The sequence below is a fragment of the Felis catus genome, chromosome B4 (genome assembly GCF_018350175.1).
Source record: "Felis catus isolate Fca126 chromosome B4, F.catus_Fca126_mat1.0, whole genome shotgun sequence".
NCBI classification, from domain to species: Eukaryota; Metazoa; Chordata; class Mammalia; order Carnivora; family Felidae; genus Felis; species Felis catus.
In genome coordinates, this window is record NC_058374.1 from 42924506 (window position 1) to 42939456 (window position 14951).

General features: G+C 46.0%; 2 protein-coding genes across 7 annotated transcripts in view; one reads left to right on the forward strand and one right to left on the reverse strand.

Annotated features, from left to right (window-relative positions):
* Nucleotides 1-1430: 1430 nt before the first annotated feature.
* Nucleotides 1431-14951, forward strand: part of SLC2A3 (solute carrier family 2 member 3) — an 89521-nt gene continuing 76000 nt past the window's right edge. The window contains exons 1-2 of one of the 6 annotated variants that reach the window (XM_006933485.5): nt 1431-1555; nt 3433-3510. In XM_006933485.5, coding sequence (XP_006933547.1) covers nt 3490-3510 — 21 coding nt within the window. In that variant the 5' untranslated portion in view covers nt 1431-1555; nt 3433-3489. Of the gene's footprint in view, nt 1556-1713; nt 1983-2129; nt 2149-3432; nt 3511-14951 lie in introns of those variants that run through there. The other 5 variants (XM_006933484.5, XM_019834463.3, XM_019834464.3 and 2 more) reach the window with 5 other exon arrangements.
* The window catches only part of LOC109501443, a 42914-nt gene continuing 39972 nt past the window's right edge, over nt 12010-14951 (reverse strand). The window contains exon 4 of the transcript XR_006600521.1: nt 12010-12145. The gene's annotated coding sequence lies outside the window, so the exon portion shown is untranslated. The remainder of the gene's footprint in view (nt 12146-14951) is intronic.

A 14951-nucleotide genomic window follows, 5' to 3' on the forward strand; every position in this document is an offset into this window, starting at 1 on the left:
AAGGGGACAGAGGATCCAAAGGGAGCTCTGTGCTGACAGCAGCGAGCACGATGTGGGGCTCGAATTCAGGAACCAAGAGATCATGACCTGAGCTGGAAGTCAGGATGCTCAACCCACTGAGCCACCCAAGCGCCCCAGGCTTTTTTGTTGTCGTTCTCGATTGAAAACTTCTACAAGTGAAGCAGGTAAGGAAACATTTTTCATTGGATGGTTGTTTTTATAAAGTTAACAGCACTCAGACCAAGTGACAGAACATACTCCAAAAGCCCTTCCAGTCCAAATCCCCCAAAGGGTAACCACAATCTAGATTTATGACACCATAGTTTTGCTGTTTTTGACCTTTATATACACACAATCATTGACTACATTCTTTGCACCCCGATTTCTTTTACTTAACTTTGCAAGACTCATCCATATGGCTGCGTGCCACTGTAGGACATTTGCTCTCAGGGCTCTATTACACTCTCATTGAGTGACTATACCATGTACTTATCCATTCTTCTTTCAATGACATTTGGATTATTCCCAGTTTTGAAGCTATTAGGAACACTGCTGAGATGAACACTTTGGTACCTGGTTTTGTTTTTTTGTTTTTTTGTTTTGGTGAACATGTATACGCATTTATGTCGAAATACCTTTCAATGAAACTGTTGGGTCATAGGCTAGGCCTAGGTTCTGTTTTAATAAATACTGCTAAATAGTTTCCCCAAGTGATTGCACCCAATTTATCAATGTATACTCCCCTGGACAGTGTATGAGTTCCTGATTCCTCACCCTCCCTCCCACGACTGACATTCCCTCTTTGTTCTCTTTTCCTCCGCCTTCATTTTAACCCTTCTGGTGGGTGTGCAGTGGTCTCTCAAGCAGTTTTAATCTGGGGTCCCCTGAGGACCAACTCAGCTGCACACTTTTTCACGCGTTTATTGTGCATTAGGACGGTCTCTTTTGAGAAGGGCAGTGTAGATCTGTAAAAAAAACCCCAAAAGCCAAAAAAACCACCTTGTCACTGTTGCCTCGCCTCTTTACTAAAGGCCAAACCACCATGGGGAGGCTCCAAATAATTCCAGGTTAGGTTCGGGGAAGAATAATCTCTCTAAAACTTTTGTGTATCTGTCTCTTGGCCCCTCCCCTCCCCTGGGGAGCACCCACAAAAAGGCAGCAGGGGACGACCTTTATTTATTACTCCTAACCCCCAAACTCTGAAGAGTCCTTTCTGGGAGGCGGCAAGGTAGACAGTTGGACTTCCCATCAGAAGACAGCTAATGGGGCCAAAAGAACTACCAGGAATTGCCGCCCCCCCCCCAACCCCGCCTTCTCGGCAAGCACTCAGGCCCGCCCCGCAGGGATATCTGGGGGCATCATCTCCGGGGCGAGGGGGCGGTGAGGGGGAACCGGTATCTCTTAAAGCAGAAATGTTAACACCCTGTTAACGGCGACATTGAGGATGGCGGGGCCCAGCGCCGTTTCCCCGTAAAGGGTCGCCCCTGCTGCCTCCATCCGAAGACGCGGGATGGGGCTTGCGGCGGAGGCCCGGGCTGGTCAGTTTGATGCGGAGGTGAGAAGCAGGGCTGGGGCCGGCCAGGCTGGGGCTCGGGAGCGGGGCCCCTGCGCCGCCCGCGGGGGGAAGCATGCGTCTTCCTTCCGGAGGGAGCCGGATAAACGAGTCACGTTGTACTACCACATCAACGGATCCGTCCAAAAAGAATCCTTAGCATTTGGTAGCAGCGCGGGCGTCCTAACGGCCGCTCAGCGAGCGCGGCGGAAGCGCGGTGGCGCCGTCGCCGTCGCTGCCACTCCCGGGCGCGGCGGCCTGGGACCAGCGGGAAAGCGTGGCGGGCCCTGAAGATGGGCGGTTGAGCCGAGCCGCAGGGCCCAACTGCAGTTGCCGGGTCCGGGTGGTGGGCGCGCTGCGCTGTCCCAGTGGCCCTGCCCCCGTGGCCGGCAGGTGGGAGGACCGGCCCGCGAGCTGGGACCAGGTGAAGGTGGGTGGTGACCCAGAGTTGGGGTGGGCTGAGGGAGAAGGGGTCCTGCGGCTCTGCAGAAACTGGCAAGTCGTCTCAGAGCAGTGGAAAGAATACTGATTATTTCCTGAGCGCCTATTATGTCCCAGTCCCTGCTCTAAGTGCTAGGAAGCCTACCGGGAACCAGGTAGGAACAATGGCCCTGGCCTCCTGGAGCTTATATTCTAATGAAGGGACAGACACGAAAACACAGAGAGACGATGATAAATCTTATGAAGAAAATGCACAGTGAGGAATGGGGAGGGGACTGGTGTATTAACCTGGGCGAGGGAGAAGGGGTCGCATGTCAAGTCAGAGGAAGGTGATGGGGTGGGTCTGGGAACTCTGTTCCAAGGAAGTGTCTTTTGACCAGAGACCAGAAAGAAGTGAGGAAGCCTCCAAGAATGATTCAGGCCGAGGGGACTGTGTTGACCTTGAATGGTGTCTACCAGGAGTTTAACTGCTACGCAGACGAGATTAGCTTTGTAGGTGAAATCTGGAATTTTCTTAGAAAATTATGGGTCATCCATTCATTTAGTGCTTTATTCCTTAAGTGTGAGAGAAGGAGAGTAAGGCCTGGTGCCCTTGGCAATACACTCTTAATAATTTTGTTCCAGTGGAATGCATAGACTAAATTTAGAACTTCCATTTGTTTTCCGGAAGAGATCACCTGAATGAATTTTGTTTGCGTTCCTCTGTTTCTGGTTTTGTTCCCACTTCCTCCCCTGCGCCCCATTCCCCAAAAGAGATAAGTAGCAAAGGGAAGGGAGAGAGAAGAGGCTGGGGTAAGAAGTCTGAAGAGCAAAATGGAAAGGAGAAGTCACAAGAAGGCTGTGGGAGAGTCAAGGGAATGATCTGTCCTAATTCTCTGCCTCCTAAGCTCAGGAAATGCTGGTGCTCCAACATCCCAGCCAATCCCCACAACTATACACAGGAGAGGAGGGAACAGACTCAGACATGAGTCAACCGCAGCTCACTAGAGCAGTTTAGGCCAAAGGTGGCTCATTTCAAATATTTTACATTAAATGGCAAAATAAGCCACGTTAAATCAAGGAATTTTGTAACAGCAAGATTACCTAACCCCCCCCCCCCTTATTTGGCTGATGGAGAAACTGCTGGTTGGTGACAGAGCAATGACTCAAAATGTAGAGGTTCCATTTTTACCACATCCACCTCTGTCCCTTTTCTCTCCCCTGGAACCCTTAACTTGATAAAATTCTTCCCACTGGCTGCCGAACGAGCGAAAGAGCTTTGTTTGAAGACCCCAGAGTGGAGTTCATCTAACACATCGTTAGAATCACATGAGGTTTCACTTTCTTCCACAACTATTTATTGGTATGCCCGATGGCCAGCGGGCTAAGTCATACTTTTAGCTCTCAAGGAGTTTTAAGTCGATAGAGCGAATAAATAACTAGCCAATTGCAATTTACAGGAAGCAGTACCTTGAAGAGGAAGTGGAGGGAGAGTCAATTCTTAGTGTAGCAGAGAGATGGAGAGCAGCAAACAGGATGTGAGTATTGAGAACGTATTTCAGATTGGTGTCCAACTGTTTTGTCGTGGTTATGTTAATACCGATCATCTCCCTAAACTTTTGTTGTCTTGATCATGTATGACATACCCGAGTGGTGGTGGGAGAGACGATTGCAGCCCATAGACTTGGTCCGTTCCCACATCCTCTCTACTCACAATCAATGAGCATTTGCCACTTGGGGTGTTTTGTGCTTTGATGTCACCGAGAACAATTAGAAGGACAAAATATCCGTTTCAGCATTGTAATGGCAAATAGGCTTTGGTAAAATTATACCCAAGCGGTCTTAGAGGAATGTCCTTGCAAAGAGCTGTGGCTGTGTAGATGTGAAGACTGATACGATATATGAACGTACAATAATAAGAACTCTTCTTATAGAGCAGGCTCTAGAATGTAACTGAAGCCTGTCAGTTACAAAGCATCGCGGTAAAGGGGCGCCTGGGTGGCGCAGTCGGTTAAGCGTCCGACTTCAGCCAGGTCACGATCTCGCGGTCCAGAAGTTCGAGCCCTGCGTCAGGCTCTGCGCTGATGGCTCAGAGCCTGGAGTCTGTTTCCGATTCTGTGTCTCCCTCTCTCTCTGCCCCTCCCCCGTTCATGCTCTGTCTCTCTCTGTCCCAAAAATAAATAAACGTTGAAAAAAATTTTTTTTTAAAAATAAAACAAAGCATCGCGGTAAAAATCCCCAAAAAGGTACTAAGTCACGTTTGACCCTTTGGAATGAGATGGGGGTATGGTAGACATCATTTGGTGGCTAAAATTACATACTGCCTGAAGTGAGTGGTTTACCGCGTGTGATCACATCTAGAAAGACTTTAAATAAGGTCGCTTCTGGGAATTCTTTGGTACCTTGCATGGCTGGCATTTCAACCTGCCAGATTTTCTCCTGAACTTTTTAATAGTCTCGCTAAGGGAAGAAAACCTGGGGAAGCAATTGCTCTTCTTTAGCATACTTTCCAAAACATGAACATTTTGGAAAATTTTTAAAGTCAACCCATTTTATTATTTTTTTATTTTATTTTTTAATGTTGATTTATTTTTGACAGAGAGAGAGACAGAGCATGAGCGGGGGAGGAGCAGAGAGAGAGGGAGACACAGAATCCAAAGCAGGCTCCAGGCTCTGAGCTGTCAGCACAGAGCCCGACATGGGGCTCGAACCCACAGACCGCGAGATCATGACCTGAGCCGAAGTCGGACGCTCAACCGACTAAGCCACCCAGGCACCCCAGTCAACCCATTTTAAAAGATGATGCATTTATATGACAATTATTAAGACTATCTTTTTAAGTTTATTTTTATTTATTTTGAGAGAGAGAGAGAGCAAGTGGGAGAGGGGCAGAGAGAGAGGGAGACAGAATCCCAAACAGGCTCTGTGCTGGTAGCACAGTGGGGGGCTTGAACCCACGAACTGAGAGATCATGACCTGAGCCAAAGTCGAGCTGGACCCTTAACTGACTGAGCCACCCAGAGGTCCCTGTTAGGATTATTTTAGAAAGACATTGGAGGAAGCTCTGTAACAGCAAGATATGAAACACAGAAATTAGAGTGATTATTTTTTTAAATTATTTTTAAAAACCTCTATACCTATCAAGAGCAAAGCCAGTGTGCCCCTGCCATCCCAGACCCCTACCCAGCTCCCCCTGCCACATATTTATTTAATTTAATAATTAGATTTGACTCCTTACTTTGTTTTCCATTTCAAAAATCACAGGACTGTCTACCTCTGTTAATTGTGGGCTTCTACTTATGCTGACCTTGTCATTATTAACATACCATATATCATGGGGACGCCTGGGTGGCTCAGTTGGTTAAGCGTCCGACTTTGGCTCAGGTCCTGATCTCACGGTTCATGGGCTCAAGCCCCGTGTCGGGCTCTGTGCTGACAGTTCAGAGCCTGGAGCCTGCTTTCGATTCTGTGTCTCCCCCTCTCACTGCCCCTCGCCCGCTCGTGCTCTGTCTCTCAATAATAAATAAATGTTAAAAAAAAATTTAAAAAGATACCATATATCATGGTGGTTGTTTTAATTTAAAAGAAGTACATGCCCACAAAACCTTGCAACAATACGGAAATCAAAGGACAAAGTCTCTTAAATTTTGGTGGTAAATAAGGATAAGCAAAGGTTTAGATGGTTGTTTGTGTTGTTACTGGCATTAAAAACAGTGACTTTTCTTTTGACATGGTCATTTTGACATAGCCAGATATAAATGGCTCTGAAAGTTTGTCCTATTTCATATCTATTAGCTACACTACAGTTAGCTCTTTGCATGACATCTCTCTTTGCCAATTATTGTGACAGTTAAATTAGATCATATGTTCTAAGCTCTCGGCAAGGCATTGGGCTATGGAGGGAAACATCCAGTTCTTCCCTACTATGATTGTCTCCTGTGGGTCTCATTACTACTCACATAAAACACTTCAGTTCCGGTCACGTGTGTAGAGGTTTTTCCTCACACCAAGCAATTTTCTGTGACACCACTTGGTTGTCCTACAGTTTAATTCAATGCGGACACTGTCTACCTGGAGACAGTGTCAGATTCTACAGGTTAGGGACTCAGTCCCATTAGACCTCCCCATCACACACACACACACACACACACACACACACACACACACACTTCAGAAACCAGTCAAGCCCTGGTTATACCTGTACTTTTTTTTTTTTTTAATGTTTATTTATTTTTGAGAGAGAGAGAGAGAGAGAGAGAGAGAGAGAGAGAGAGAGAGACAAGAGTGTGAGCAGGGGAGGAGCAGAGAGGGAGGGAGACACAGAATCCAAAGCAGGCTCCAGGCTCTGGGCTGTCAGCACAGAGCCCGACCAGGCACTCGAACTCACGAACCATGAGATCATGACCTGAGCTGAAGTCCGACTCAACCAGCTGAGCCACCCAGGCACCCCTATACCTGTACTTCTGGCCAGTTGACTGTAGATCAGAATTCCAATGTGCCCCTCTTTGGGTTTGACTAATTTTCTGGAGCAGCTCACAGAAGTCAGGGAAACACTTGTGTTTACCAGTTTATTAAAGAATATGATAAAGGATACAGATGAACAGTCAGATGAAAAGATACATAGGGCAGGTCTGGGGGGTTCCTGAGCGTAGGAGTTTCTATCCCCCTGGAATTGGGGTGAGTCACCCTCCCAGTGGACATGTATTCACCAGCCCGAAAGCTCTCTGAACCCCCTACTATGGGGATTGTGTGGAGCTTCCTCACGTAGGTGTGATCAATTATTAACTCCATTTCTAGCCCCTCTCCCTGCTCTGGAGGGTGAGGGGGTAGGGCTGAAAATTCCAAGCTTTTAACCATGGCTTGGTCTTTCTGGTGACCAGCCCCCATCCGGAATCCACTCATTAACCTGAAGAGTCACCTCTTTAGAACAAAGGATGTTCCGAGTGCTCTCATCACTTAGGAATTTATAAGGGTTTTAAGATCTCCTGGGGCGCCTGGGTGGCTCAGTCAGTTGAGCGTCTGACTTCAGCCAGGTCACGATCTCGCGGTCTGTGAGTTCGAGCCCCACGTCAGGCTCTGGGCTGATGGCTCGGAGCCTGGAGCCTGTTTCTGATTCTGTGTCTCCCTCTCTCTCTGCCCCTTCCCCGTTCATGCTCTGTCTCTCTCTGTCCCCCCCCAAAAAAAAAAATTGAAAAAAAAATAAAACGAACATCTTGAGAACCATCTCCCTGCTTGCGAAATAGAATCTTACAGGTAATGTAAGAGTCTCCTCTAGCTTCTTACCATGCTAGACGTCTCCATGTTTCTGAATTTTTGTCTGTCTAAGTGAAAGTCTTATTAAGAGATATGATGGTATGGATATAGTAGAAAGGGAAAATTTGATGATATAAGGGAAATACTTTCTGGTCAGAATTCTTTTTTTTTTTTTAATTTTTTTTTTCAACATTTATTTATTTTTGGGACAGAGAGAGACAGAGCATGAACGGGGGAGGGGCAGAGAGAGAGGGAGACACAGAATCTGAAACAGGCTCCAGGCTCCGAGCCATCAGCCCAGAGCCCGACGCGGGGCTCGAACTCACGGACCGCGAGATCGTGACCTGGCTGAAGTCGGACGCTTAACCGACTGCGCCACCCAGGCGCCCCAGGTCAGAATTCTTGAGTAAGGTAAGAGGGAAAGGGATCCAGGTCTCTAGCCGAGAGGCTGGCCTCACCAGATGGGAGCAGGAGACACAAACATTTCAATGGGGGGGGGGGGCTGCTGAGTGTTTGGATTCAGACAAGGTCAAGTTAGTAGACTTCGTAGTGAAGTAGGAAGATGAGGAATTTCTCGTCTCCGGTTTTCAGTGAAATTAGAAAGGAGATTATCATTTGAAGAGTGAGGAAAAGGTGTGAACTTGTTTTCTTACAGAGTAGGGAGTGAACTGATTTCAGACAAGAAAGCTTGGTGGGGCGCCTGGGTGGCTCAGTTCGTTAAGTGTCCGGACTGGATTTTGGCTCAGGTCATGATCTCATGGTCTGTGAGTTTCAGGCCGGAGTCTGGCTCTGCTCTGGCAGCACGGAGCCTGCTGGGGATTCTCTCTGTCTCTCTGCCCCTCCCCTGCTCGTGTTCTCTCTCTCTCTCTCAAAATAAATAAGCTTAAAAAAAGAAAGCTTTGCAGAGCAGTGCTGAGAGCCCACTTAAGATCATCACCTAATCTAAATTAATCCCTTAAGCAGGGTTGTGGATTTTTCCCCAGCCATTTGTTTAGTTAGTGAGTGCAAGCAAGCAGAGTAAGTAGAGTTAGAATTAACCAAGGGCTGGGATCTTACCAAGGAATTCAACGGGAGGGGAAGGAGTGCCAGAGTCGCAGGTTGAGCAAAGGAGCCTGTTGAGGGACCAATGAAATGATTCAAGCTGGGTGATGTCAGAAATAAAAACAGAAAAGTGCTCATCAGTGAAAAGTTGATGGGGTCGATGGCTTAGAGATCCTACTTGTATTACGAATTGTTAGGGGCGCCTGGGTGGCTCAGTCGGTTAAGCATCCAACTTCAGCTCAGGTCATGATCTCACACTCCGTGAGTTCGAGCCCCGCATCAGGCTCTTTGCTGACAGCTCAGACCCTGGAACCATCTTCAGATTCTGTGTCTCCCTCTCTCTCTGCCCCTCCCCTGCTCATGCTCTGTCTCTCTCTGTCTCAAAAATAAATTAAAAAAAAAAAAATTAAAAAATTTATGGGGCGCCTGGATGGCTCAGTCGGTTGAGCATCCGACTTCAGCTCAGGTCATGATCTCACGGTTTGTGGGTTCGAGCCCCGCGTCGGGCTCTGCGCAGACAGCGTGGAGCCTGGAGCCTGTTTTGGATTCTGTCTCTCTCTCTCTCTCTCTCTGTTCCTCCCCTGCTCTCACTGTCTCTCTCTGTCTCAAAAATAAATAAAATTGGGGCGCCTGGGTGGCTCAGTTGGGTAAGCGTCCGACTTCGGCTCAGGTCACGATCTCGCAGTCTGTGAGTTCGAGCCCCCCGTCGGGCTCTGGGCTGATGGCTCAGAGCCTGGAGCCTGCTTCTGATTCTGTGTCTCCCTCTCTCTCTGCCTCTCCCCCATTCATGCTCTGTCTCTCTCTGTCTCAAAAATAAATAAAAAACATTAAAAAAATTTTTAATAAAAAAATAAATAAAATTAAAAAAAAAAAAAGAATGTAGAGGAGGTGATGGACAGTGTGAGATGCAAGAAAGAGGTTTTGGAAGGAATACGTCTATCATTAATGGCCAGGCCTGGAGTGTCACCATGGGATTAAGTGACTGAGGTGGGTTGGAAAATAAAATGACTGGAAATGAGTAGACAAGGAACTGAGAGCCCAGCACATTGTTTCCAGGGATGACAGAGTGCCTAGGAATGATGATGGTAGGAGGGGTGTAACCAAGAGAGTGAATCAGGTTTTAAAATGTCCAGGGAATGAGGGGAAGTAAGCCAGGAGATCAGCAGATGATTACAGTATCCTGATGGCATGTACCTCAAAGGATCCGAGTCTTGAGAAACTAGACGATGAGAAGTAGTTTGGAAGCGACACTGTGGAGCTTCGTTAAGAATTACAAATGAAATGCTAACCCGGGCCGTAGTACTTTGACGGGAGTGAGAAACTCTGACTTGAAAGTTCAGAAAGGGGCTCATGGAAAAAATGGCATTTACGGGGGACTTTGAAAGGTGAAATGAATTCTGAGAGAAATCGTTTTGGAAAGATATCGCCAGCCAGAGAAAATATTATTACGAAAGAAGAGGGAGTTAACACCGACTGTTCCGCCCATGACTGGTGTTTCTGCCTTCGGGCCTGTTGCCGTGTTGTTAACTGCGGTAGGGTGTCCATAGGCCACTAGGTGGCAGTGCATATCCTTGAGGAGGTACAGTCCTCCTTGGGACTGTGGGTTTTTGTGAAGGCTGGAAATGAAAATCTAGCCCCAGCACTGCCGAGGGGAGGCAAGTGATGTGTGGATTGGTGTATTTAGTAAGGCTTCAAAGTGTTGTCACGGTCTTAGCATTAAAGGGGCAAAGCCGTCAAGAGAATAAACTTGAGAACATTTAGGCAAAAGATCAGGAAGAAGATGAAAGGAAGCGGTCTCCAGACAAAGGTATGATGTGTCAGAAGTAAAGGCCGCACTTTCTTATACCATATACACAAAAATAAACTCAGTGAATGAAAGACCTGAATGTGGAAACTGAAGCCATAAAAACTTCTAGAGGAGAGCATAAGCAGTCATGTCTTTGACATCAGTCAGCCTTAGCAACATTTTCCTAGATCCGTCTCCTCCGGCAAGGGGAACCAAAGCAAAACTAAACTCTCGGGACTACACCAAAACAAAAAGATTTTCACAGAGAAGAAAATCACCAACCAAACGAGAAGGCAACCTACTGACTGGGAGAGGATGTTTGCAAATGGAGATGTGGTGTCTATATACAATGAAAGAGTACTCTGCCGGAAGAAAGGAAAGATCTTGCCATTTGCGAAAACACGGATGGGCCTAGTGGGTATTATGCTAAGTGAAATAAGTCAGACAGAGACAAACAAATACCATATGATTTCACTTCTGTGTGGAACCTAAAACACAAATGAACACACAAACAAAGCGAAAGTGGACACACAGCGACAGAGAACACACTTCCGGTTGCCAGAAGGGAGGAGAGCACGAGGATGGGCAAAACGGGTGAGGGAGAGTGGGAGGGACAGGCTTCCAGTGATGGAATGAATCCATCATGGGGATGAAAGGCACAGCTTGGGGAACAGAGTCAACGGTATGATAACAGTGTCATATGGTGACAGATGAACTTCACTTCCTGTGGTGAGTGTAGCTTGTCATTGAGACTTGTGGAATCACTCTGTTGTATACCTGAAACTAATGTAACACTGTGTGTCAACTCTACTTTAAAAAAAAAAAAAAAAAAAGAAGTAAAGTCCCAAAGAAGGAAGCACAGGGCGGGAAGTGGGTACCAGAGCAATACTGAAAGACAGAAGCAGTGGTCTCCTCCTCCTCCTAATTTTTTTTTTTTTTTTTTTTTTACTTATTTACTCACAATTTGGAGCAGTTTTGAAAAACTACATACCCTCCTTACACATTTTTAAGTTAACAGCTAAGAAAAATGTTCGATGTTTAAAGAGCTTCCGGGGATTAATTTTTCTGCTGTCTAGTATATGAAATACGTGCTTTCAGGGCCAATGCTGGACTTTCCAGTGCCTTTGTGCAAATTTGGAAACGAATTCCCTGGGGAAAAAAAAAAAAGAATGGGCAGATTTTCTAGGGATGGGGCCCTGTGCAAAGAAAAAAGGCGCATCCCCTGTTGGCCAAGGAGCAGGGCCTGGCCAGCGGGATGCAGACTATATTTCAGCCTCTACTTACCCCAGGAAACTGCACAACTAGGTTTCACCCTCCACCTGCCGCTCAACCACACAGCCATCCACACGGCCTTGTAGATCTTTTTGGCGTATAAAAACCTTTGCAGAAATACAGACTAAATGGAAAAGCCAGGAAGCCCATTCACACTTATGTTCTGTCAGAAAAAGTCTTAAGTTGTTTCATTTCAAATAAAAATGCTAATTTATAGCCCTGTGTCAGCCATCATACTTAGTTCTAAGACAGACAGATGCTGTGGAACTTTGCTTCGGGTTTCTTTGCCAGTTGCTGCTTCTAAAACGTTAGCACACTTAAGACTCACTTGGGAGAGTCACTTGTTAATACAAATTTCGTGGTCCCACCCTACTGGCATTCTGAGACTCGGCAGGTCTAGGGAGGAGCTGGACATTTGCTTGTCTACCAAGCTCCCAGGAGATGCCCATGTGGTCCCTCCATGGATGATCACACTTTGAATAACACTGGATGAAATAAGGCATTGGCTGCTTTTTTTTTTTTTCAACGTTTTTTATTTTTGGGACAGAGAGACAGAGCATGAACGGGGGAGGGGCAGAGAGAGAGGGAGACACAGAATCGGAAACAGGCTCCAGGCTCTGAGCCATCAGCCCAGAGCCTGACGCGGGGCTCGAACCCACGGACCGCGAGATCGTGACCTGGCTGAAGTCGGACGCTTAACCGACTGCGCCACCCAGGCGCCCCGGCATTGGCTGTTTTAATATTTCCCGTCAATGCCATAATGACTGTCACAGTGCTGTCCCTGAGGAGCGATGTGCTCTCAGATTTTGCCTGTTGCACCACTGTAAAAATTTAAGATAGGTTAGACATTAGCTTTTCTCTTGCCGAGTAGGTGAAAGTAGTGACAAGTGGGAAAGAAAAAAGAGCAAACCTTTTTTTTTTTTTAAGTTTATGTATTTATTTTGAGAGAGAGAGACAGAGAGAGCCTGTGTGTGAGCAGGGGAGGAGCATAAAGAGAGGGAGAGACAGAATACAAAGCAGGCTCCATGCTGTCAGCATAGAGCCCAACTCGAGGCTCGAACCCATGAACCATGAGCTCATGACCCGAGCCGAAGTCAGATGCTTAACGGGCTGAGCCACCCAGGTGCACCAAACTAGGCACACATTCTTAAGAAAAGCAGTCTTGTGAAAGAAAACACATGAAAATTGGAGATCAGGAAAATTATTTCATTAAAAATGGGTTGGAAGGGCTAAGTGAAATAAGCCATACAGAGAAAGACAGATACCATATGTTTTCACTCTTATGTGGATCCTGAGAAACTTAACAGAAACCCATGGGGGAGGGGAAGGAAAAAAAAAAGAGGTTAGAGTGGGAGACAGCCAAAGTATAAGAGACTCTTAAAAACTGAGAACAAACTGAGGGTTGATGGGGGGTGGGAGGGAGGGGAGGGTGGGTGATGGGTGTTGAGGAGGGCACCTTTTGGGATGAGCACTGGGTGTTGTATGGAAACCAATTTGACAATAAATTTCATATATTGGAAAAAAATGGGTTGGAAGGGAAGGAAGGGGTGAGTAGGTCCTGCGTAGGGGATTTTTGAGGCAGTGAAACCATGCTGTATGATACAGAGGGGAGATACAAGTCATTATACATTTGTCCAAACATCAAGAGTAAACCCTAATGTAAACTGTGGACGTTGACTGGTAATGATGTGCCACTATAGGTTCATCAACTGTAACAAATGTAACATTCTGGGGAGGGAGGTTGGTAATGGATCTTGAAACAAACAAACCAAAAAACAATAGGGGCGCCTGGGTGGCTCAGTCGGTTAAGCGTCCGACTTCAGCCAGGTCACGATCTCTCGGTGCGTGGGTTCGAGCCCCGCGTCAGGCTCTGGGCTAACAACTGAAACCTGCTTCCTGAAACCTGCTTCGTATCCTGTGTCTCCTTCGCTCTCTGCCCCTCCCCCACTCACGCTCTGCCTCTCTCTCTCTCTCAAAAATAAATAAACATTAAAAAAGAAAATTAAAAAAAAAACAAACCAAAAGCCCTGTCATCAGAAAATAAATAAGCACTGCAATTGACATAACTATCTTAAAAGGGTGTAACCCATGTTGGGTTGCCTAATGTCCAGAGTGGGAGTTAAGGGGTTACCCAAGGAAGTGATGAAGTCATTTTACTGAGCAAATGACACTCTTTGATTTCCAGCACTACAAACAAAGAGAAAGGCCCCTGAGGAAAGTCCACCTGTGGGATGAACTGTCTACTGACCTCTGGCAAGGAACCTTCACTTCCGGGGCTTTGTGGCCCTCGGCACCAACAGCTCAGAACTTTACGATTTCCAAAGCACTTTAATATAGGTTATTTAATCCTCTCAATAACTCAGTGCCTAGCTCTGATGCTACAGAACTAATCCATAAAGCCCAAATCAGCCAAGGTATACAGGTTTGTAATAGGCCCTTTCACTTTATACAATAAATTCTTTCAAACATCTGAAGCTGCAAAGCATAAAACGAATTCTTTGTCATAATGGAAGCTATTGTATGCTTAAAACATAACGATTTATGACTTTTTCGATATCCACTAGCAGATTTTCTTTTATAATTATGTTTCATTCACTACCAAGTATTTTTTCCTATTTTTCATTGCTGTAGCTGAGAGAGATGGACGGGGGCGGGGAATGACCCAGAAGTATGGTGGGTGACTGGGACAATGTACACGTGTAATCGACACAGATAATTGAAAATTAATAGCATCATATTCCTCAGCCTAAGGAGAAGGCACGGAGAGCTTTTATTTACTGATAATTGCATTAGGTACTTTGCCACTTTTTCCGATTTAATCCTCTTGACAATGTATGAGATGGAACAGAACTTCAGCTCCCTGGTTAGGGTTGTTGCCAGAGAAAATAGGTTTTCGGTGTAGGTATGTCTCAAACATTGCATGGGCATATTAACACTATAAAAAGTATTCATTATTCATTTGAAATTCAGAGGTAACAGCATTCTGTTTGTTTGGTTTTTGCTAAATCTGGCAACTCTTCCCTGTTTCTGTTATCCCTCATGCTTAGAATGAATTACTTTTCTTCAAAAAACACGTTGCAAAAAAAAAAAACACACACATTGCAACACATTACACTCCTTCAACGAATTGCCTAGCTAATAAAGGCCTATCTCCAAGATACTGCAGGTGCAGTTCCAGCCAGCACAGTAAAGCGTATATCACAATCCGCTAAGTCGGATGAATTTTATGGTTTCCCGGTGCATATAAAAGTTATACGTACACGATACTATAGTCTATTAAGTGTACGCCAGCTTCATGGCTGAAAAACACAATGTACATTCCTTAATTAAAAAAATACTTCAGGGGGCTCCCGGGGGGCTCAGTTGTCAAGCATCCAACTCTTTCAGTTCCGGTCATGATCTCACAGTTCATGAGTTCCAGTCCCACGTGGGGCTGACAGGCAGAGCCTGCTTGGGATTCTCTGTCTCCCTTTCTCTGCCCCTCCCCAGCTCATGCATTCTTGCTTGCTTGCTCTTTCTCTCGAAAATAAATAAACTTTTTTTTTTTTTTTTTTTTTTTAATACCGTAAGGGTACCTGGGTGGCTCAGTGGGTTAAGTGTCCGAATTGTGATTTTGGCTCAGGTCAT